At 40.4% G+C, this 26,187-nt stretch overlaps 1 protein-coding gene and 1 long non-coding RNA gene across 3 annotated transcripts in view; one reads left to right on the plus strand and one right to left on the minus strand.

The window, feature by feature from the left end:
• The window catches only part of LOC126248965 (uncharacterized), a 94,859-nt gene extending 72,070 nt beyond the window's left edge, over positions 1 to 22,789 (plus strand). The window contains exon 4 of the long non-coding RNA XR_007545568.1: positions 22,566 to 22,789. This is a non-coding gene — a long non-coding RNA (uncharacterized LOC126248965). The remainder of the gene's footprint in view (positions 1 to 22,565) is intronic.
• The window catches only part of LOC126248963 (leucine-rich repeat-containing protein 40-like), a 238,926-nt gene that overhangs the window by 45,165 nt on the left and 167,574 nt on the right, over positions 1 to 26,187 (minus strand). For both annotated transcript variants that reach the window (XM_049950513.1, XM_049950512.1), the window contains 3 exons: positions 25,272 to 25,414; positions 5,168 to 5,362; positions 1,737 to 1,880 (listed from right to left, as the gene is read on the minus strand). In XM_049950513.1, the coding sequence (XP_049806470.1) occupies positions 1,737 to 1,880; positions 5,168 to 5,362; positions 25,272 to 25,414 (482 nt within the window). The remainder of the gene's footprint in view (positions 1 to 1,736; positions 1,881 to 5,167; positions 5,363 to 25,271; positions 25,415 to 26,187) is intronic.

The following is a 26,187-nucleotide window of genomic DNA, read 5'->3' on the forward strand; positions in this document are numbered from 1 at the left end:
GTTCTGTGATGCCTATGTCATGCACCGAACTTTGCTGCTTGTAATTGTAAGTTGCATGCTCAGTTCAAAATTTGTTTGTTAGCTGCTATGTTCTTCCATATTGACGCCATGTTGAAGTTGTAATTGGTTCTCTTATTACACAAGTCTTCAAGACTCTAATATTTGGAATGTACTATGTGTCATAAATGTAATGTACTCAATGTGACTTATGCCTATGTTATCAATATAGTCTTAATGCCTGGTTTTATGTCTTATACTTTTCTTAGCATTGAAGTAGTCACATGACGAATGAAATCAACTTGCTGTAACAAATGATTTAAGACCTCTTATGACTGATGCTTATAATTTTCTTATTTACAATACTAATATTTAATTAGTTTCCATAACTGGTTTTGTAGTAGGCGCCAATCATCAGATGGCTATGAGTAATTTTTTCACCATCTTAACTGCCTGTGTTAAAGTGTACAAAATTACAGTCACCTGTAGATGAATACATTTTTTAGTTCCAGCCACAGCAGCAATCCAAATAAACAACAACAGTGTCTCACATTGTTTATTACACTCACCTCAATGAAATTCCAACACATGATGAAAAAGGAAAGATTTCCATTCAAATACACGATATAGTATTTCACTAATCTCAATTAAGGTGTATTTAATATGTCAGAAGAAAGGTTACATTATCTTACATGAATAATTAACTTGAGAAACATTTGTGCTAGGGGAGTGACATATTTATGGAATACTCAGCAAATGCAGTCATGGAAAAAAAAAAAAAAAAACAATGTTTGGACCATTTTGAAAGAACCCAGAATATTTTGTATGCCAATGTTTTACCCTGGTTGATAGCCAGCAGTCCTACACAAAACAGGCAAAGTCAGTTTCATCTGCCATGAATGTTAGCTAGTGTTTTATGCAATGCAAAATGAATTCTTCTTATTGATTACCTCTGAAAAGATAAATGAGTAACTGATGATCAACTAGACGGAAAAATTGAGAATAGGTGTGGATTGAAGTAGAGAAAAGACCTTTCCTCAGTACGATGCACTTTTGTCAGTGGGAAAACTGAGCAATCTGAAACACAAGTTGCTGCAACATCCACCTTGTGCACTGTAATTAGCACCCTCTGACTTATACCCACATCTAAAAAAAAATGTAGTTGGAATATGTTTTCAGTCCAATAATAATATTATGGCAGTCATACACGGATATTTTTCATATGTACCAGAATAACACATTTTGGATGGAATCTGCAAAATCGAAAATTGTTAGACAACTTGCACTGACCTAAATGTGGCCTATGTCAAACCTGTGTATATTTTACCTAAAAAACTATCCTTCACTGCCAGACAAAAAGCTTTTCACCTTGTCCAAGCATTTACTGGTGTTGAAGTACGGCTTTTCCATTTACTAATTTAATAAAAATAAAAAATATGTTACACAGGCATGTTTACTGAGAAGAAGGAAGGATCTCATCAATAACACAGTTAAAGATGGAGCACAGGCTTAAATTGTGCAAGGGTGATGAAGGAAATTAGCTAAGCGCTTTTGCAGGAATCGTCTTGACATTCACCTAAAGTCATTTAAGGGAGTCACAGAATAGCTAAATCTGGCTCACTGGATGGCGATTGGAACTGCTGTTCTCAAATACAGTGTCTTATCACTGCACCACCCAGCTCAGTATTTCAGTGGGAAAGGATAAGCAGAAAATTAGATACACTATAAAAAGTACTTACCCTTCAGGTAATTCAGTGAGTCTGTTTCCTGACAAATCAACGACTGTTACAGATGCATAAGCAGCTTCATCAAATACATATGGGGGAACGTCTGCTAGATTTTTCTTTGCCAGATTCAGACAACGAGTTACTCTCAAGTTAAACCTGAAAGCAAGTAAAAGCAGATATCTGTTGGTAGCAACACCATATCAAACAGATAAAGTAATTCAAGAAAAACTAGGGTATAGGTAAAATAGTCATGGTTACTGAGACCATATATCATTTTAAGGCTGGTAATGAAATTCAAAACAAATGATATGATTGGCAAGGATGGGAAAGGAAATGGACTATGTACTTTTCAAAGAAATCATCCTGGCATTTACCTTCATCAGTTTTGGATATTTGAATGTCATTCTCCCAAATACAAGTTTTAAGATGTATGTAACATTCCCAACAATTTATAAATTGCATAGCAAAAAGTAATTTATTTTAATAACAGTATAACTTATGCAATAATAGCCATTTGAAAGTAAGTGACACATGGTGTCGATGATATTCTTGCAGCTGTTGTGTGTACACGTTGTTCCTTCAGTCTAATTATCACAACTATCTGAATGTATGTAAAAGTAGTATCTCCAACATTTATACAACATAAATATGGTACACAGATCACCAATTTATTTTCACAATAAACAATTAATATGAATTATTTTATCAATTTAACCCTATCATATTGTCCTCAGATTCATCCTGATCTCCTTACATTTTTACTGACCCCTAGCCCAGTACTGATCTCACTGAGTGTAGTATGCTAACCGCTGCACCCCTCAGTGTGCTGAACACTGCATGCCTACACTAAATAAATAAAAAATAAAATAACTGTTTCTGCTAATTTCATAAATGTTCTGACCTGTGTAAGACTGTAGTGTGGTCCACTATATCACATTCTTTTTCTTAATCAAGAAAGATATCTACTGTCCTTAACTTATCGTTTAGTCAGGTGTGTCACACAGAAAAAAATAATTTAAATTGGCGACAATTCTATCCTGATGACAAACTGTGGGTATCATTACAATTCCACCTATCAAGATGTGTTGGTACTCTTTTTATAGATGACCTCCTTAAATTATTTGCAAATCCTGTTAGTAACGAAATCAGTCTGTAATTGTCAGCCGGCCTGTGTGGCCGTGCAGTTCTAGGCGCTACAGTCTGCAACCGCGTGACCGCTACGGTCGCAGGTTCGAATCCTGCCTCGGGCATGGATGTGTGTGATGTCCTGAGGTTAGTTCGGTTTAAGTAGTTCTAAGTTCTAGGGGACTGATGACCACAGATGTTAAGTCCCATAGTGCTCAGAGCCATTTTTTTTGTAATTGTCAATATTATCCATTTATTCATTTTTATACAATGGATTAATAAAGAGTATCTTCATCTGTCTGGAAACTGACGGGGGGAGGGGGGGGAAAAAAAAAAAAAAAAAAAAAAAAAAAAAAAAAGAGAGAGAGAGAGAGAGAGAGAGAGAGAGAGAGAGAGAGAGAGAGAGAGTCCACAAATAGAGGACAGCACTAATGTGTCACACCATTATATTTTTTGTTTTCCCAGGAAATATATGTATTATACCAAATAAGCACCTCATTATCAGTTCAAAATGAAGATTGAGAAATTTGTTATGGATATTTAAAAAAACTATCAGAGCTCAATTCATATCTAATGAAATGCTGAATGAGACTCCACAGAACAAGGCTGACTTTTTGTATATTCCTAGGACAGACTGCGTGTATGTTACAGAAACCCAATATGAAAACTATTTACAAAATGACAAAACAAACTAGTGGGTGCCTGAGACTGACTACGGACAAAAAACATCTGCTCATAACACTAGAAATATATTTCATATCAAGAATCTGCAGAAGAGTTTAAAACATAAAATAATCTATAAATAGCAGGATTCTGTTACACACACTGTAATGGATGCAGGCAGCAACATTTAAACAATTCTGCCATACCAAAGTAAGTGTTACGTAGAGGTGATTATGTCATCAATTTCAGTACCTTAAAAATTTTGCCTAACAGTGACAATTACCGCATGTGTTTAATATTAATAAATAAGTGAAAAACTTTAACATACTGAGAGAAAGCCTAAAATGGATGGTATATGGATGCTGCTATGACATCAAATCTCTACTGCACAAAATAAATTATGTGCACAAAAAATAATCTGTGCACTTTGTTTAAAGTAATTCCTTTGACAATAAATGTTCATCATGTTAAACAAATTCCTAGAAGTAACAATGCATAGGTGTAGGTAATACAATAGTCACATAGTTCAATAATTACTCATGTAATGGACTGACTGAACGTTCAGTTCCATAATGTTAGGGGCACTGTAGCTGGTGTAAAAGAGAGATAAGTTATAAATTGGTCACACAAACCATATTTAATGGCAGACGAAGTCTGTAGTATTAACATCACATTTCATTATGACAGAATAATTTATATATTGATATAAGGCCAGCAAAATTTTCTGACTTACAGCATCACAGAAATAATGGAAAACCTTGGTTGGTTGGCACTCAAACAAGTATGGTAATTATCTTATGAGGCCATACTAATTAATGCTGATGATGTGATTATGGAAAACAATTGCAAGAATATCCTGCAGTACCCTACATATCACTTTTGTAGCAATCATGAAATAAAGATTAGGGAAACTACACATTGTACACAACATATATGCAATCATTTCTCTGATGCTTCATCTGTGAACAAAATGGGAACCTCAATCAAAAGTTATGCTACATATTTTAAGATTACTATCAGGATACAGATACAAAATGTACCATAAAAAAAATCAAAATAAAAATAGAGGCAAGGTACAAAAGGAAATAATGCAGTGTAACTTCCCATTTCATATGCTTGAGAAGTTTATAAACAGCACTCGATTGAGAGCTAATCAGATAGTCAAATGAAATGCATCAAAGACAGTTATGCTGAACAATATAAATGCTATAATAACAAGAAACAAATTAGCAAACAGCACATAAAAAGATTAAACTATTGTGCCAATCTCCCCCCCCCCCCCCAAACATATACAAACACTTTAAGACAAACAAATTTATATGACAACACACACGCTTGAAACAACTAGAGTACAAACAATTGATGAAGTGCAGTTAACTAAATAAAGATGTTAATTCACATATTTTGATCTCAACAGTTGTTTAGTTATGACTTTGACAGGGAGAGACACAACACATAACATTCGAAACAGGCATTTTCTACAAAGATCTTGCTTATCCACAATTTACGTGCCCTATAGTCCTTCAGATTACAAACTAAGAGCAACACTGTGAAAAATTGAAGAATCTAAGCTCTAAAAATTTTTGGTGACATTAAAATCTCAAATATGTTCTTCCAAGTTTTACATCCATTTCATTTCATGAAACTGCAATTACCTGTTGGGAAACTCCACTACTTCATCTTCCTCAGCCCTGCCTTCAGGATGATTTGCCTCATCTAACTTCTTACGCAACCACTGCAGTAAGTAAGGTGTTCCACATAATGCAACATCCCTACGTACTTCTGACAAAGGGTTACCATCTACATGCAAGCTGCTCAAATGTGGTAGCAGGCACAGTGTAGCAGGCAAACTGTAACAAGAAAAATATTAATTTCTATAAAAACAGTACCCGTAAAAGAAGGTGAGTCAGTAAATAATAGTATTATAGCTTAAATTTTTAATAAATTTTAATAATGTGTGTAGAATCTGACACTATGAATATTAATGTGTTGATGAAGAGGGGTACCAGCAAGTGAATACTCGTGGATGACTCAAGACATTGCTTCAGACAGCTGCCACTAGGTGTTGTGTTCTGCTTGGAGTAAGTAAAACTAAGTTTACAATCAATGATATGAATATAATAGAGGGAAACATTCCACGTGGGAAAAATATATCTAAAAACAAAGATGATGTGACTTACCAAATGAAAGTGCTGGCAGGTCGACAGACACACAAACAAACACAAACATACACACAAAGTTCAAGCTTTCGCAACAAACTGTTGCCTCATCAGGAAAGAGGGAAGGAGAGGGAAAGACGAAAGGATGTGGGTTTTAAGGGAGAGGGTAAGGAGTCATTCCAATCCCGGGAGCGGAAAGACTTACCTTAGGGGGAAAAAAGGACGGGTATACAGTCGAGCGCGCACGCGCGCCCACACACACACACACACACACACACACACACACACACACACACACACACACACACAAAAGCAGACATCTGTAAAGGCTGCAGTCCAGATGGGGACAGTAATTCTGCCTTTACAGGCACTGCAATCTGTGGATGCTCAACCTCTGCCGACTGCTTGGGGAGTGGATCACTGGCAATGGTGGGACCTGGAAGTGGCTTATGGGGTGGAAGCAATTCCACCTCCATTGGATACAATCGCTGGTCGTTGTTGACCCCCATGTTGGTGCCTAAATTGAGACAGAGGTTGTAGCTGTGACAGGCAGGCTTGTCCCAGGTGTATTTACCTGAATCATGCCCAGTCAGCTGCAGTGGAGAGGGGTGGGGATGGGTGGAGGGGGGGGGAGGGGATATATTGCAGTGTGGGCAGAGCAGATTTTGATATTTTGATGTTTGACTATATGCTCCTGGCTAGCAGAAACCTCAAACATTTGTTGCCCCCTATTGCCGATGACGATGCTTTGGCTTGACCTAAGGTTCCAGCTGAAAATGCATGCCAATATATGGAGGTCACAAAGTAATAAGGTTGTGTGCACGGGTGGTGGGCTCGGTGAGTTGGGTGCACCAGGTAGAATAGGGTGCGAGACCTGTGCCTGTGTGGAATTTTGGCTGGACTATGTACATTTACAGAGGGGGGGGGGGTCCAGTATGTTATGAGGGAGTTGGTGAATGATTGCCCAGTCAGCTGTCATCACCATCATCATCATCATCATCATCATCATCATCATCATCATCATCATCATCATCCTCATCTCCTCGTACATCAACATTTTGAAGGTCCTAACCATCTGCTCAGCTTCAGAAGTGGATGCTGGATGGAATGAAGTGGTGAAATGCAGATGCTGTGAATTGAGAGATGTTGTCAGAAACCAGGATGGAAGGTGCCCCTTCTATTGCAAATGTGGTGGTGAGGGCACGGTTGGTAGCTGTTGTGGTGGTCAAATCCCTCTGTGTCACACATGGAATCTTAGAGAGGGCATTGACAAATAGCAATCACACTGATCCTCAGAATGGTCTGGCAAAATCAATATGACTCTTTTCCAGGGGTAGTAAGGGGGGTGCTGATTGATTATGGGCATAAATGTGGCAGCTCTGGCTCTTACCTTCTATGGTGGCATCAACACTGGGCCAGTACACATGATGTCGCATTACTGCTTTCACTCTGCACATTCTCCAACGTGCAGCTGAAGAGGCTTCAGCATGCAAGAGTATAACTACCATTCGGCATTCAAATTCCCCCTCAGATATCTATCATTGGTTGCAATAATCCAGCATCATAACGAAAATCGTGTGTGCCATCCCAGGTGTGCATCTCAGGCAAGTGCGTTGGCCAACCCCTCCATACAGCAGACAACACCCTGGGAAGTAGCCTGTTTCTGTTGCTAGTTCATGTGCCATAACTGGAAATTCATTGAAGGTGTGTTACAAGTGGTGCCAAAAGTAAGAAACAGCCCTTCATGCTTATCAATCTCTGCATCTAGGCCATACATTAAGTACGAAAGTGCACCAGCATTCGAATGCTGCGTCGGGGGCGTACAATGGATCTCTCAGTTATCGATACCGAGGAACAATGACCATTGCTGCAGCCACTCCACCATTTTATTGGGAAGTTCTGAGTGTGGACCAAATAGCAAAAAAGGGGGCTTGTGATTGTCGATCACGTGAAATGTAGTACCCCTGAAATATATGTGAAACTTCTTAGTGGCATATACAATAGCCAATGCCTCTTTCTCTATTGGCAAATACATTTAATGTTCGCAATTAAAATGTATTGGGCTGTTCTGTGCAATCGATGTATTTATGGGACAGTATGACGGCAACGCTGCAAGCTGAGGCATCAGTCACTAGCATTAAGAGTTTACCCGTATTAGATGTTGCTAAACAAGAGGCCAACCGAAGGCACATTATAAGATGCAAGAAAGCTTTTTGGCATAGTTCTGATCACACAAATGTAACTCCTTTTTTACAGAACTGTTCATGCAATTTATTACTCAAGCAGGAAATCAGGGCAGCAAGGTATAAATTCATCATCATCATCATCATCATCATCATCATCATAATCATAATCATAATCATAATCATAATCATCATAATCATTATCACTACCACTTCCAATACCACTACCACCACCACTACCCCACCACCCACCAAAAGCATTGTCTTTTTTTGTTTTGTCTGTCATGGTACCCATCGCTTTCCTGGGCATTGATCCGAGACTGTTTTGGATACTAGTAGTAACTGCGGAAATTCACCTGGCTGCCTTACAAGTGCTGCACAAGTAACAGTTGGTTAGGGGGGCTGATATTTTGCTGCCTTCTGACCTGCCAGATTTTCTTTTACGGGTTTACTCCCCGAAGGAGGATGCCTTCCCTACACCTAAGAGTCCATCACACCCTTTACAGGGAATAAATTTTGCATTATACACTACTGGCCATTAAATTTGCTACACCACAAAGATGAAGTGCTACAGACATGAAATTTAACCGACAGGAAGAAGATGCTGTGATATGCAAATGATTAGCTTTTCAGAGCATTCACACAAGGTTGGCGCCGGTGGCGACACCTACAACGTGCTGACATGAGGAAAGTTTCTAACCGATTTCTCATACATAAACAGCAGTTGACCGGCGTTGCCTGGTGAAACATTGTTGTGATGCCTCGTGTAAGGAGGAGAAATGGGTACCATCACGTTTCCGACTGATAAAGGTCAGATTGTAGCCTATCGTGATTGCGGTTTACCGTATCGTGACACTGCTGCTCACGTTGGTCGAGATCCAATGACTGTTAGCAGAATATGGAATCGGTGGGTTCAGGAGGGTAATATGGAACGCCGTGCTGGATTCCAACGGCCTCGTATCACTAGCAGTCGAGATGACAGGCATCTTATCCGCACGGCTGTAACCAATCGTGCAGCCAAATCTCGATCCCTGAGTCAACAGATGGAGACGTTTTCAAGACAACAACCATCTGCAAAAACAGTTCGACCACATTTGCAGCAGCATGGACTATCAGCTCAGAGACCATGGCTGAGGTTACCCTTGATGCTGCATCACAGACAGGAGCGCCTGTGATGGTGTACTTGATGACGAACCTGGGTGCACGAATGCAAAATGACATTTTTTTTGGATGAATCCAGGATCTGTTTCCAGCATCATGATGGTCGTATCCGTGTTTGGCAACATCGCCGTGAATGCACATTGGAAGCATGTATTTGTCATCGCCATACTGGCGTATCACCCGGCGTATTGGTATGGGGTGACATTGGTTACACATCTCAGTCACCTCTTGTTTGCATTGATGGCACTTTGAACAGTGGACGTTACATTTCAGATGTGTTGCGACCCATGGCTCTACCCTTCATTCAATCCCTGCAAAACCCTATATTTCAGCAGGATAATGCACGACCGCATGTTGCAGGTCCTGTACGGGCGTTTCTGGATACAGATAATGTTCGCCTGCTGCCCTGGCCAGCACATCCTCCAGATCTCTCACCAATTGAAAACGTCTGGTCAATGGTGGCCGAGCAACTGGCTCGTCACAATACGCCATTCACTACTCTTGATGAACTGTGGTATCATGTTGAAGCTGCATGGGCAGCTGTATCTGTACACTCCATCCAAGCTCTGTTTGACTCAATGCCCAGGCGTATCAAGGCCGTTATTACGGCCAGAGGTGGTAGTTCTGGATACAGATTTCTCAGGATCTATGCACCCAAATTGTGCGAAAATGTAATCACATGTCAGTTCTAGTATACTATATTTGTCCAATGAATGCCAATTTATCATCTGCATTTCTTCTTGGTGTAGCAATATTAATGGCCAGTAGTGTATTTAACTTTGCCCAGGAGTGACAGTATTTCTCTAAGGTTTTGGGAGCTGGTAAGTTACTGATTGCATCCACATGATCCCGTTTGAGTGTGAGTCCCTCTTTTTTTTTTTTTTTTTTTTTTTTTTACGTAATATATGGCTTAAGTCCTTTACACCTGGCTGAAATAAACTATATTTGTTGCAAACAACACACACTATGTGGTCAAAAGTATCCGGACACATGGCTGAAAATGACTTACAAGTTTGTGGCGCCCTCCATCAGCAATGGTGGAATTCAATACAGTGTTGGCCCATCTTGATGACAACTTCCATTCTTGCAGGCATACATTCAATCAGGTGCTGGAAGGTTTCTTGGGGAATGGCAGCCCATTATTCATGGAGTGCTGCATTGAGGAGAGGTATCGATGTCAGTTGGTGAGGCCTGGCACAAAGTTGGCGTTCCAAAACATCCCAAAGGTGTTCTATAGGATCCAGGTCAGGACTCTGTGCAGGACAGTCCATTACAGGGATGTTATTGTTGTGTAAGGACTCTGCCACAGGCCATGCATTATGAACAAGTGCTTGATCGTGTTGAAAGATGCAATCGAAATCCCCAAATTGCTATTCAACAGTGGGAAGCAAGAAGGTACTTAAAACATCAATGTAGGCCTGTGCTGTGATAATGCCACGCAAAACAATGAGGGGTCCAAGCCCTCTCCAAGAAAAACATGACCACACGACAACACTACCGCCTCCGAATTTTACTGTTGGCACTACACAAGCTGGCAGATAACGTTCACCGGGCATTCGCCATACCCACACCCTGCCATCGGATAGCCACATTGTGTACTGTGATTTGTCACTCCACACAACGTTTCTCCACTGTTCAATCATCCAATGTTTACGCACCTTACACCAAGCAAGGTATCGTTTGGTATTTACTGGCGTGATGTGTGGCTTATAAGCAGATGCTTGACCATGAAACCCAACTTTTCTCACCTCCCACCTAACTTTCATAGTACTTGCAGTGGATCCTGATGCACTTTGGAATTCCAGTGTCATGGTCTGGATAGATGTCTGCCTATTACACATTACAACCCTCTTCAACTGTCGGCAGTCTCTGTCAGTCAACAGACAAGGATGGCCTGTACGCTTTTGTGCTGTACATGTCCCTTCACATTTCCACTTCACTGTCACATTGGAATCAGTGGACCTTGGGATGTTTAGGAGTGTGGAAAACTCGTGTACAGACATATTACACAAGTGACACCCAATTACCTGACCACGTTCGAAGTGCGTGAGTTCCGTGAAGCGCCTCATTCTGCTGCCTCACGATGTCTAATGACTAAGAGGTCGCTGATGTGGAGTACCTGGCAGCAGCACAATGCACTTAATATGAGAAACGTATGTTTTTGGGGTGTCTGGACACTTTTGATCACATAGTGTACGTAGATTCTGTACGTGCTGTTCCCAAGTGCCTTCAGTATTAGCAAGTAATCCAAATAATTAAAATAACTGGGTGTACTTTGGATAAGTTGCTCAAGGTGTGTCTGACATTTCAGGGGAGACTGTAGCTCCAAATGGCAGTCCGTTATAACGATATGTGCTACATCATGTATTTATAACTAAAAACTGTTTTGTCTTATCACCTACAGATAACTGGAAATAGGCACCTGCCAGATGAACTATGTATGTTGCCCATTAGTTACACTTTAACCTGAATAACACCACCAAACTTAGGCACTGCAGATTGCTTTAAGGATATGTGGGCTTGGAACCCTGTTTCACAGCCTAATGTAAGTTCAGACAGTTGCTTATATTGCAGATATATGTTCTTTGAATCAAATCACGGCTGACGCTAGATTCACTTGCTCTCAAATTCAGAAACCAGATAGCGCAAAACCATCTATTCCAAAAATGTTAGCCATTGTCCAAGAGTTTACTACCAGGAGGGTTATATGCAAAGCGATATTTTTATCCTTCACTTGGACTACAGTATGATCTCACAATGGAATCGAATGTCCACTGTAAGTCACCACTCTGTGCCGAGGATGGCACAAATGTGGGGAGCCAATGCACCAGAGCATGTCCACATTAATCAAAGACATCAATTGGAATTCTACAACAGCTCCATTAATTTTCAGCTGCACAAAGAGTTCATGCATCCTGTCTGCTGCTTCTGATATGGGCACTGGCAAAATAGTGTGCACCATGCTGGGGTATGTTGTTGTTGTTGTTGTTGCTGCCCACCAGCCAAGGCAGCCAATTGTTAGGTGCCCTGGTTTGCACACGAAAAACATCATTGATGCCTTGGGCCACAATATGGACTCAAGTTGATTGCAACAACTTTTCTGAGACTCTTTGACAATAACGCGGAGGAAACTTTTGTATCAGTTTCTGTTCACTCTGGGACACACCAGCGGCTGACAAAGTGCTTCTATTCATGTGCATCTACGAACAATGAGGGCGACGGACCATGAACTACTGCTCTAACTACTGATATCACTTTGCCAGGCTACCATACTGTCATGTACGACCACATACTCAGTAAATCAGATGACGATGATGATGATGATGATGATGATGATGATGATGTAATGTCATGTGATTAGGGCCTTCCATCGGGTAGACCATTCGACGGCTACAATTCTTTCGATTTGACGCCACTTCGGCGACTTGCGCGTTGATGGGGATGAAATGACAGGGTGTATACGTGGACAGGGAAAAAAAATTCCCGGATTTTTCCCGGATCTCTCTGTTAAAACTACACTTTCTCCCAGGTGAAAATACACTTTTTCCGTGTTAAGTCATAGTATACTTCCCTCGGAACTGTAAAATTTATCAATCATTTGAATGGTTATGGTTTTATACAGCGACTTAGAATTTTCCAGCACTTTAGAAAACGAAACTCGGGTGAAAAAAAAAAAAAACACGTTTTGGAAAGTTCTTTGATGTGCAGCAACAAATACGCTGCATATTTTCGTAGTACGAAAGTACAAATTCTAATTTCACCAAACACCTAATGTTACTTTCCGAAGAATTGAAATGGACATTGCAATGCGCTTTTGTAAGCAGTCATAGCTCATGTCACGTGATCTCGCAAGCCGATAACAATGGATATTAAAAACATAGGACACGTGATATAGTCAGCCAATAGCAGCATCACTGTTAATTAGGGCAAAAACACGAACAGGAAATGTTAATGGTTTAAATTAATATACATAGTTTGCTACAGGAAAAGCAAAGTTTTCATATAAAATATTTGTCACGAAGATTAATAAGCTACAAGAGAAGCTAAGCTTTCACATATAATGTTTATGGTGGTGGTGGTGGTGGTGGTTAGTGTTTAACGTCCCGTCGACAACGAGGTCATTAGAGACGGAGCGCAAGCTCGGGTTAGGGAAGGAGTGGGAAGGAAATCTGCCGTGCCCTTGCAAAGGAACCATCCCGGCATTTGCCTGAAATGATTTAGGGAAATCACGGAAAACCTAAATCAGGATGGCTGGAGACGGGATTGAACCACCGTCCTCCCGAATGCGAGTCCAGTGTGCTAACCACTGCGCCACTATACTGTTTATGTTTTTTGCGCGTTTGCACATGCATATGTCCAGATTCCCAACGAAGTAGGCCTCGATCTGATATGAAGATTTTCAGTGTGGTTTTCGGGATGTAAATTTTATTGGAGTTCCAGCACTGTATTGTCTCATGTTTGGTTCTTTATTATGGCATAATGCCATACGTGCTAAAAGATGAAAACATGCACTTGAAATGGAGCGAACAGTTGAAACTAGCCAATATTGTGGAATTAAACACTTCGTTTCAAACAAACTAGGTGCATCAGCGGAAAAGATCAATAAAAAAGCCGAATTTCTTTAGCAAAGTGACAAAAATAACTTCATTGCTCTGCAAGGCAATTGATGCTTGACTGTCAGAAAGGTGGAAATTATATAAAACTCTGAAACTAATAACATATTTCAGCCTTCCGTAATGATGTGAATGTATTTTAATTCACATGATAGCTCCCAGCCACAGAAATCACTGTTTTTCATTTGACGTGAGAGCAGTAAACGTAGAGGAAACAGCAAAATCACTAAACGTAAACACAGATCACGTCCCCTTTTGTCTGCAGGAAAGTTTATTTTTAGATCCAACGAGGATTCCCCTGGTAGGGACATCACGTACACTGTGCACACATTCAAAAATCAACTTATGATTCATACAGAAATCAATTTAAAATGTGATCAACAATGTTCAAAAAGCAATAGTGATGAGCTTCAAAATCATTTGAATAATCAATAGACCAACATGCGCCAGATGCTAGGCGCTTTGTGAAACAAGGTTTTTTTCCTCAACAATACGAATTTGCCCCCCTCGCCACCGAAATTGCCGCCCGGTTCAGATACGCCGGTTTGCTGCGTACACGACCAACAGTGACATTTCTGTAGCCAGAAGCGGGAGAAGGTACTGCTCAGATGTGTCTCAACTGCACATGCGTGTGATTCCGCTCGTAACTTCAAAAATGGTTCAAATGGCTCTGAGCACTATGGGACTTAACTTCTAAGGTCATCAGTTCCCTAGAACTTAGAACCACTTAAACCTAACTAACTTAAGGACATCACACACATCCATGCCCGAGGCAGGATTCGAACCTGCGACCAAAGCAGCCACGCGGTTCCAGACTGTAGCACCTAGAACCGCTCGGCCACCCCGGCCGGCCGCTCGTAACTGCTTAAACGAATCAAATGTAAACAGTTGTGATGTCACGCTCATCGGAGGTAATTTGTTGTTATGAAGCATTGCATAGTCTTCCCAAAGCCTTTCACACATTTTGCTGTTGGCAGACGCTTGTATGAGCAGTGTGATTTTTATATATTTTCCTTTGCAATTTAAATTTTATGCTCTCGTTCATATTTTGTTGCTGCAGTACTATTCTGCAGTAGCGGGATACAGTAATATCCTTTGTTAGAGTATCGGTTCTTACCAATCAAAATAACAAAAATTAACTGAAAACTAAAACAATGAAAAATTCCCGGAATTCTAAAAAATTCCCGGGTTTTTCCCGGTTTTCTCCCGGATGAAAAAATTCCCGGGTCTTTCACGGATCTTCCAGTTGTCCCAGGTCGTAATACACCCTGAATGATGATGATTAGGACAGCACAACACCCAGTCCCTGAGCAGAGAAAATCTCCGATCCAGCCGGGCCCTAAGGATTGACATTCTGTCGCGCTGACCACTCAGCTACTGGGAGCAGACGGTGATTAGATTTTCACTTAGCTTGTTTGCTTTATTTGAATATTATAAAAAAAACACTCTTTAAATGACATGAAATGTTATCGTCTTCTTTGTACATACAGACCGTAGATACAAGAAGCACACATCCCAAATTGATGCTACTCTGATAACTCATATTCTGGTCTTTACTATAGTTACCAACCTTTGGGAACATGCAGCAAACTGTTTTACCAACTTTCCAACAGCCTCCACTTAAAATACAATGTTTGTTTTTAATATATCTAACTTATTTTTAATTATTCAACAGTGGTAGTTATTACTTACTATTTTTCTATGAGAGAAGTTATAGTATATGTTTCACAATAGCATTTCTAAATTATCCAAACTTTGACTGTTGAAGAGGTTCGGTAAATATGTCTGACAACTACTGCCCTGTGCTACTGTACTTTATCTCATGCAAACCTTATCTATACTGCTCACTGACACAGTGCAACATCACTGCTAAATGTTTGCTTCGTCTAATTGTCCAGATCTGATAATTCAGACAGCACTTTGGTTGTCTACATGAAGAATGGTCTTCTCTTCTTGACTGTTCTTGTATATGATCTTGATGCTCTTTTTTTTCTGGTACATTCTGCTGGTGCTACGTATTCTGTTACAGTTGATGATGTAGCTACTACACTTTGTTTCTTGAAACACCAACTAACAGGAGCATCATTATAAAGAACAATGTACGCACTTTTACTCTTCCAATCTCTAAGCCATATGCATAATCAGCATTACAATACACATTTAGATGAATAGTATTATCTTTTTTCTTTTTGTGGGTATCTCGGAATTCTTTTGACTTTTGGTAATCCCTGCAAGTCAGTACTCTGACTGATAGTTGGGCTTCTACTGATTCAATATGTGGATATGAGCACTGCTTCTCTCCATAACTCTTTCTTCCATTTACTGTCGAAGATCACAGTTCCTACCTGGTTTAATATTATCACACACACACACACACACACACACACACACACACACAGCCTCCCTGCTTTCCCATGTTTTTGCTTTGCTGTGTTCACTTTATTTGTGAAACTACAAGAATTTCTATTGTCTTCTGCATACACACAAACCAAATAAACAGACACCACACACTCCTAAAATCACACGACTCAGGTAACTCACATTCTGCTTTAAAGTCAGCAGCCCATGCTGCATACATTTGCTTACGTTGCTTAAAACATTGATTAAATTTGAGTCTAATTTCAATAACATGGTTCTGGTTACTATAATAGGCAGCTAGCAAACCAAAAACATAAGAAAAGCTCACACTGTTTGGGACCAGAAGTGGGAGGAATTGACATACAATTAGTGACAGAATTAGCAAGGCTAATTGCCTCATCCCTATGCTAAACAGCACAGCTTTACTGTCTGTTAACACAACGTTATATACAAGGAGATGAAGTGCTAACAACATATTGCCTAGAGACAAATGCGAAAAACTATCCAAACACTAAATGTTATTTAGTATGCACTGCGCTAATGCAAATGAATTACAACTGATTATGATAAAGGTACAAAAGTCTTTTTCAATAAATCAAAATGTCCCAAACTGTCAAGTTCACAGCATCACATGTAGCACATTTGGTTTCAAAACAGGCTGTACCTGTGTTCAGTCTGCAGTGATACTGAAGTAGCGTTACAGGAAGGATTACCAAAAGAGAGTCATTTGTCTGTCAGCAGTCAAGTAGCCCATTGGTAATCAGAACCTCCTTCACACACTGCCTCAGAAACTAAGCTGGGGGAAAAAATGCTTCAAAAGAAAGACACAGGGAAATGTAACTGTCTGACCACTTACAAAAAAACATGGGTGAGCCATTCGCCCTGTTAACACATTAAAGGCATCTTCCTAAAATTTTTGGAAACAAGTTGGATACATCACAAAATCTTAAAAGCTGCACCACATTCATCTGAAAGTCACTTAAAACAAATGGCAGATTTGCTGGCAAAACGGCCACTGGCATCTTGACCAAAAATAAAACACAATCTAGGAAAATTTGGCACACAGTGGTCTGTATGCTGCAAGCACCAAACATTGGAGGGTCCTCTTGCCAGAGCAAGAAGCCACACATCAGAGAACTGTAGCCTAGGCAAAGATGTGCGAGGAGGACCTCACCATATCTTTTTTGCTGGAAGGAGGTACTCCACAGACTTGTAGTGGGCTTTACAAGATGCAGCTTATACTCTGAGAGCATGAAGGGAGATGGCACACTATAATAACTGAGTATCATGACACTCCTCCTTGGCTGCTACACCCGCCATTTCATTCCCTGCAATACCCATGTGCCATCATACCCAGCAGAAAGATATCTGCTTTCCCAGCTGCTGTAGATAAAGAAGGGTGTCCCCGACATTCTGGACAACTTTCCTGGGTACAAGCATTGTATACACTGAAGGACAATCAGAGAATCTGAACAAACCAGGAATTTAGCACTCTAAGCATACCTTATCTGCTCCAGTGCCTGAAAGATCACATATAATTCTACAGACAGTAAAGTCTCTAAGCAGTCAGACCTTGAGGACACAATAAGGGAAAACAACATATCAACCAACATGGTCTGGTGTTCATTTAAAATGTCACAAAACAATGTATGAAAAACATATGCAGGACTGATATCTCTCCTGTATTGCACCAAATCTAAAATTAATCTGGACCTCTCCAGTAACCACAGTGGCAGACAGTTAAAATCCTGGATTTGGGATTGTACTTGCTCCACACCAAGTGACTCCGTACACGGTGTATGTGGATACCAAATGGTGGTGTTGCTTGAGGAAAGTTGGAGAAAAGGCATTCCAGAGGTGGACGAGCAACAGTATGATATGAAGGTGCATTCAGAGATGCAAGGAACTTACATGCTGGATGCACCATGAGGAGTTGTCATGGGACTGTAAGAGGAAGTTCACCAGCACAGCACAGAGACTAGGTATGGTGCAGGTCTTATAAGCATCTGTGGTCAGCCAAATCCCCTCATAGTGGACAACATCAATGATCTTCAGATAAAAAGACCTCCTGTAGCCTAGCCACGATTCCCCAAGACCTGTGGTTAAGGCACTTCATGATGTTCAGTGCCTTCAGAACTCTGGCTTTCATTCCCTCAGGTGTGGCAACAATCGCAATTTAGAGTAAAAAATGAGGCTCAGTAAGCTCACTGAGACTTTAAAACACAGAACGGAATTGCTCATATGCAAGTAATGTAAATAAAAAATATTATGAGAATACACTTCTCTGCAGAAAACTGAAAAAAGGTATTTGCAGTCCACTCCTCTAACCTCTGCATTGTAAGTTGCAACTGACAAGTCACTGTTGCAACACCGGTGAAGGGACAGAAAACAGCAAAATTGTCCACAAATAAAGAGCATTGTATAGGACTCTGTATGGTAGACATGATATGTTAATGGCTATGGCAAGGAGCGTAACACTTAAAACCCATACCCTCAGGGACACCATTCTCCTGCTAAAAAGATCTGACAGCATATCGCCAACTCAGGACCTAACAAAAAATCACTGAGACAGGAAAGACCGTATGAAGAAAAGTCCCACTGATGCAGACGGGTGATAATACTGTGTCTGCAAGTAGTATCGTACACCTTACTGATTTCAAAGAACGTGCTGGTACACTGATGTTTACATAGGAAAGACTACTGAAAAGCCACTTCTGGCAGTGTCAGATCATTGACAGCGGACAAAATTCTGCGAAATCCACACTGAGAGTGGCTCAAGAGTTTCCTGGTCTCTAACAAACAGAACAAATGACAGCTACCCGTTCACTCCAATGAGTTTCCTACACAGCTCATTAAGGCAATACTCCAGTAATTATTGGGTCCAATGTGGCCTCTTTGCACAAGTTGTGGAAGAGGAGACATTAGAGGAGAATTTCCTATAACACTGAATGCACTACCAGATTTGGTAGTGATAAGGTGCTGTATCACGAGTCTCAGACTGTGATGATTCCAGCTCCCACAGGGATAAAGGGTAGTTGTAAGACTCAGACCACCAGATCCTGGCTGGCATTGGCAGCACATCTTGCAAATTGCTCTGCCAGTGTGTGTGCAATGTCTTCGGGATTTGTTTGGACATACCCCTGTTTCAGCAGTGCAATTATTGGTAAACGGCTGTGTTTATCAGAAATCCTCTTAATCGCTTCCCACACTTTTGTAGAACAAGTGGAACAGTTGATGGAGTCCAGGAACACTTGCCATAACCTTTTCTTGCTCTCCTCAATTATGCGTCGAGCCCTGGCTCTTGTGAATGAAAATGCTGTGAGGTTCTCTGCTGTTGGGCAGTATTTAATCCATTGAAAAGCCACACACCTGAGCAGGATTGCTGAGTGACACTCAGCAGTCCACCAAGTTACAGGTTGCCTTGTAAGATGACTTGAGGACATTGGGATAAGTAAGTCAGCAGTATGATAGATTACTCGTGTAATGTGGGCCACCCATTCCTCAACACTGTCACAGTATTCAAACACAGCTGCCTGTCTGAACAGTGTCCAGTCCCTTCAGGGAATGCTCCATCAAGTAGGTGGATGTGGAGTGGGAAGTGGTCACTAGCATGAGGTAGTCAATTACATCCCACTGACAGAGTCTGCAAGGGCTGGAGAGTAGAAAGAGAGGTCGATGGCTGAGAATGACCCAGTGGCAGCACACAAATGGGTGGGAGGACCTGTATTGAGGATGCACAGCTCGTGAAACATCATGAGACTCTGCAAAACCAACCCCAAGGGCAACTAGACTGTGTCCCAGAAGCCGTGATGGGCACTGAAGTCTCACAATTGAGAAATGGTTAGGGCAGTGGTTCCAGGAGATCTATGAAAGCCTCAGAGTCTATTGCATCTTGAGGTGGTACACTGAACAAACAGTGATCCTGTGACACGCATGAATTTCAAAGGCACCTGCTTGCAGGTCAGTAGTCAGGGCAAGAGCAGAGATGTGTTACTGATGAACACAGCATCCCCTCCCTTGGTTCTTTCCCCAGTTATGTCATCCTTGTGATGGAGCATATAGCCCCACAGTATAGTGGTATCAGATGCTTTAAAATGTGTTTCCTGCAAATGCAAGCACAGAGGAAGTTCCTGTACTAGAAGTTTCAGTTCCTCCACGTGTTCTGAACCCATTAAGTTCCACTGTATAATGGGAGCTATCTATCACAGGGGTAGCACTTTCAGCCTGATTTTCTGCTGGGGAGGGGAGCTTGTAATGGGTGGAGACTCAATCTTGGGGTGAGATGATTTCCCCAGTCTGATATCAAGATCCATAAACTCTGAAGAAAATTCGAGAGAGACATCAGAGAGGATGACATCGACATCGTCAGACTGTGTGTACTTCTCATCTCCATCGGTGGGTGATTCTTCGCATTCGACTTGGAACTTTTTGTCTGAGGAGGCTTTGGAGCCACAACCGCAGATATGACATTGGCAGTGCTGGATGATGGACAAGACCGGATGTCTGGAGGGACAGGGAGTTCCACAATGTCAGCAACCACAGCCTTTTCTGAAGTTCTGGGGGAGGGGCAGGCTTCAAAGTAACTGTAGCAGCAGCACAAGTGCATTGAAAAACACAGGTAATACTGCTGACACTAGCAACCTACATTTGTGTAGTTGTATTGGTTTTCTGGACTGGCTGTTTGAGAACAGAAGCAAAGGAGGCAGTCAACATGGGCAGCTGCATGGTCTTGCATGTCTTTTTAGCTTCATCATATGGGATGCACTTTGTGTCTTCATCTCCTGGATCTTCCATTCTTCAAGAAAGACACTGCAGTCACTACTCCACACAGAGTGAGCCCCAGAGCAGTTGACACACTTTGGAGGAGAGGAAGAACCAACTCCATCATTGGTAGCTTTACCACATTCGCCAAGTGGCTTCCCCCTTACAACCAAGAGTAGTGTGCCCTAAGTGTTTAAAACAGTGTGTTGGGTTTGAGAAATAAGGCTGTGCACTTAAGCAAAGGAAACCTGCTTTGACATTCTTTGGAAGTTTGGTGCTGCTCAGTGTATGAATAAAAGAGAGTGGCTAGACACCAATGACCCATTTCATAATGTTTTGTTCATCCACAATGTCTTCCCGGGACCACTTAGCTTTCAGTTCTTCTAAGGGAATGTCAACTAAATCCCTGCAAGTCACAACACCTTTGTTATAGTCCCCAAGGCATTGAGCTTTTTGGGGGATCTTCACTTGCTGGGAACTAGACATTTCGACCAACAGGGTCCCATTTTGCAAGCGCTTGACAGATTTTGAAGTTCCCACAATATCCTCTAAACCTTTTTGTAAATAATATGGTGTTCTGTATATAAAATGGTGAAACTTTATTAAAGCTACCCCCTTTCTGTTTAACTATTGTAAACACATTCTGACAACTAGCGTGCATTCTGTTATTATTAACTGAAGTACTAACTACCAAGTCCTCTTGTTTGATTGGGTGTTAGTATCTTCCAGTGGCCCACAATTTCCACTGGGAGGAGGAAGGGGAAATTTCAAAGGATCCATCCTGGTCCCACGAGCAGCTAGGGAAATGAAAGAGCCCTGTGGACCTAGGTAAGCCTTAGACAACTGAGGTGCAGCAGGTACACCACTGAGGGCAGAGGGCAGTTGGAGGCAATGCTACTGATGCAGCTTTATCTATCCACTGTGCAACCCAAGTTCTCAGGCAGTATCCATGGTACTCATACCAGTGTTGATGAGATTTGTGTCTTAACATCTCATAATTCATCACCAAGAATGCTTTCATGTTACCTATGCTAATCAGACTAGTTATACTTCCCTCACCTTATCTGATGAATTGTCACTAACGACACTTACACATAAGATCTACTAGACATATCTAGCTGCCAGTGAACACATGTTACTCTCATTTTTCACAGAAAACTTCAAAGGTAAGCAAGATGTGGTTTTTCCAGGGATTTCAACACAGTTCCAAAGGGACCCTACACAATAGCAAATTCCTCAAATGATTAGTTGTGGCTCAGGATAATTACGTGTTATTTCTATATCATATCTCTTCCAGATACACTAGTCACCAAGAAGGGATTGCATTGGGTAATACACAAAAGACTTAAGTGAATGCCATGTGATTTGCGTAAAGACTACATCGTGGCTCCAGAGGGCTCTCAAAAACAGTGAACTTCACAACTTGTGCAGTCTGACACCTGCCCCAATTTGCGCCCCCCCCCTCCCCCCCACATCCCACCTCCAGAGTCATAAATATTGAAAATGAAAGACCAGAGTGATAAAGCTCCTCCAACTTGGGATTAATTTCTACTAACAATAACCCATCCATAACAAATAACTTTATGACAAAATGACATTCCCATTTATCCATTTGAAAGAGATTCACACAAAAGGGTGTGATGATACAGGGCATTTTAAAGTATTAGTCAGTGCAGTAACGACATAAGGCAAGTGTCCACCTGAACTTAATCACATGAAGTACAGCTTAACACAGACAATGTTTGTATAAATTACGTTAATTTCTGTTCTGAAACCTACAAATGTGTGTGTTTGATGTTTCTTATTTTTCATAAACAGTGCAGTGGCTAAGCGGCAGAGGAAGAAATCTTCCGCCTGGGCCGTTATGTTGAAGTCACCGGACGCAGACATCAGAGCGTCAACAGCCCTGACCAGGAAGAAGATGCTGGACACTTCCCTTAGATGCTACGGCCTATATTTTTAACGATGAAATTATGTTTCGTGAACAAAAATGTAATGTTTTAACTTCAGCCCTATGTCAGAGTTCGAAGTTAGATGTTCTGAAAGAGCCACACTTGATGGCAGATGTACACTGAAATACTTATGCAACAGTCATCTGTGTATGGTGTTCCAAAATAAAACATTTTGTGTCTTCAAAAAAGAAATGTGTTAAAGAATTAATAATTTTGGAAATTGATGACTGCAGTTTATTTATACTGAGATGTGTGTGAAGATCAGAAAGAGTGGTGATTTTTACTGAATGAAAAACCTGCATACCATATGACACTAAAAGAAAGTGGCATCTAATCTCCGACATCAGTTTTATTATTCAAGAGGCATCCAAATTGAACATAAATTATATAATCAATAATTTCCTGCATTTGAGAATTTTAATACACTTACCAGAGACAATAGTGCTTACCAATCTTTGTGTTAACAGTCGTCCTCGGTTCGCATAGTAACGGCTAAATGAATAGAAGTTCTTTAGTCTTAACTCAAATAATTACACCAAATGATAATTTTTCTAAAGCACTTATACTATTCAGTGATCACAATTTGACCGCTTGGTGGAGTGACCCTGTCTTAAATAATAATTTTACTGATCTTCAGATATACAGAGATGTGGTTAGAAGTGATCTCTGTGAAGAAGGCAGTGGAGCTTATTTGGCCTATGAGCTATGCAAGATATGCTCAGCCAGAAGAGTCTCTTAGTTTCTGATCTCTAATATACCTATAGAGAGATTGTGATGTGACCCACCCTGAGAGAGTAACATCTCAACGGCAATCGTATTTACCCAACAATAAGATGAACTTGAATATTACGCTACCCTCTTTATTTTATTGCTAAAAAATCTTAAGATCTGGCTACAAAATTTAACACTACCTACTGTACATAGTCACGGTGTTTCTTAGACAGCTTATATTACACTGATATGCACGCAGTTTTTCATCAAAAGCCATGGAAGTCACTGAGCTAGTTTTGTTCTGCATAAGTCCCAGCCTCTCTATCAGTCACGCACCAGCTCATACGTGCGTTGAATTCCGTGACACAAGCAACTGGAAAATTCCTCTTTATCTCCAGTGGTTTCATTTGGATAATTTCTCAAATAATTGAGAAGCCTTAATTACATTCATTTCACACATACTATACAACGTGCAGTTCCAATTTGTGACACCTTCCCCAATTTGGTCCCCTGAAATTTTAGTGCATAGAACTTATGATCTATTATTTACAGTATTCTTCATATGACAGCACCTCTGAACATTCACTTCTGTGACAGCAACTTTTCTTCATACAGCAGAGTTGTTTTTGGTCTCCCTATAATGTAGCTTCATGTTGCCTGTGTGAACTGCAAACTCATAGATCCACATTTCTCAACAGTCACGCTGTGATTTGCATCCATTATGGATCACTACAATTTACCATTCTTACAGCACTGAGCAAACTGAATAACAATAAGATGTCAATCTCTTGACTCCTTAGTGATTAATCAGCAGATATGACCACTAACAGTGCAATTCATCATTTGTTGTTAACCTTGAAAATCTGCAGTGCTGTCAAGCAATAGTTAATTAAATGCCATTGTTGAACCTTGTGTTTCATTTATTAAGCCATATTTCGTGTGTTCTGCATAAACATATTTATGTTAGAATTAATTTTTCTCCTGTACAAATGCATACTACCACTGAGTATCTGTCTACTTGTTAAGTCAGATCAGTTTTGGCTCCATTTAGATTCTGGCGACATGCAGTTTATATGCAGTAGATGTTCATACAAAACAAGCATGGTTGGCAGCATGACAAAAGTTGCTGCCCATTTGCCACACAACATCCCACATTCAGCCATGCTGGTGTCAATGCACCCCATCCCAACCTTTTGCAATCATTAAATTAAACCTACATGTGATCTCAACCACCAAAGCTTAATTTGAAAAAGTGAGACAACCCCTAGATTCAGCTACTACACAACATAAAAATGTTGGCCTCAGCAACTTAAGCTTTACCTGTGAATGTAAGACAGCCTTGTATTTTTCAAATGACAAATTTGTGGAAAAAACCTTTTATTAGTTGGGTAAATATAAATATGGAAATTTAGAAGGCTATACAAACTAAAATGTTCTGCAGATCGAGTTGAAACTTGGCTTACATCATTACGCAGCATGTAGCATTGCAAGAAAAAAAATTTTCATTAATATAATCCCATGTCTGTGTCAGAGAGATAACTTTTCACATTTCCCTCATATGTGGAGAAAATTCTGCCAAGGTTTAATTTTTCTTCATATTCTGTAAATTTCTGTCAAGGGATGAAATAAGATGGATACAAAGAATTACAGTAACAGTTAACTGACACTAAGGTAACAGTTTTGCGATAGGCAGGAGTCTTTCACAGTACAAAAAAAAAAAAAAAAAAAAAAAAAAATAGGTGCACGTCAGTTGCCTGCAAAGAAATGTGACTCATTTTCTGCTTCTCTAAAAGTAATTTGCTTCAATTTTGCTGTTACAACTGACACATGGTTGTAAAAATAAATAAAAAATCAAACTTACTTTTCTAGTCTGTTTCCTCTGAAATCAAATCTTACTACCTGACACATCAAATGAATATTTTCAGGTAGTGAACTCAAGCAGTTGTTATGCATGTCAAGCGATTTAATTCCAATTAATCCCTCAACATCAGTGACAGAAAATTCCTGAAAAGGAAGTGGAATCTCAGTTATATCAATGAAAATGTTTTATAAATAGGTATGTGTAGAATCTGTGTAACAGCAACGCCAACGCAAAATATGTATGTTAAATATGTAACAAACTAAATGCATCGTAGGCAAATAAGTAAATGAAAAATGTGATAAACAATGGCTGAAGGACAAACAATCAGTCACATTAAAGATGAAATGCTGCATGAGAGACTAGCTGAGAGAAAACACAAATGATGCATGCTAAGCTAGTAAACTTCCCTTCTTCTTCAGCCCATAAACATTTTAACAGACAGAGCCATATTCTCTTCCTGTTATGTATCTATGAATTATATCATCTGGTCTGGAAGATAGAGAAGTCAACAGCTTAATAAAAACATACTGTGTGACTGTGATAGATAACCATTTCATTTAGTTTTTAGCAGCAGTCAAAGTAACATTGTATGTGCTTACCTGCTGCTCAGCACTTCATGTAAAGTACAGGGTTATTACAAATGATTGAAGCGATTTCACAGCTCTACAATAACTTTATTAGTTGAGATATTTTCACAATGCTTTGCACACACATACAAAAACTCAAAAAGTTTTTTTAGGCATTCACAAATGTTCGATATGTGCCCCTTTAGTGATTCGGCAGACATCAAGCCGATAATCAAGTTCCTCCCACACTCAGCGCAGCATGTCCCCATCAATGAGTTCGAAAGCATCGTTGATGCGAGCTCGCAGTTCTGGCACGTTTCTTGGTAGAGGAGGTTTAAACACTGAATCTT

The sequence above is a fragment of the Schistocerca nitens genome, chromosome 3, assembly GCF_023898315.1.
Source record: "Schistocerca nitens isolate TAMUIC-IGC-003100 chromosome 3, iqSchNite1.1, whole genome shotgun sequence".
Lineage (NCBI taxonomy): Eukaryota > Metazoa > Arthropoda > Insecta > Orthoptera > Acrididae > Schistocerca > Schistocerca nitens.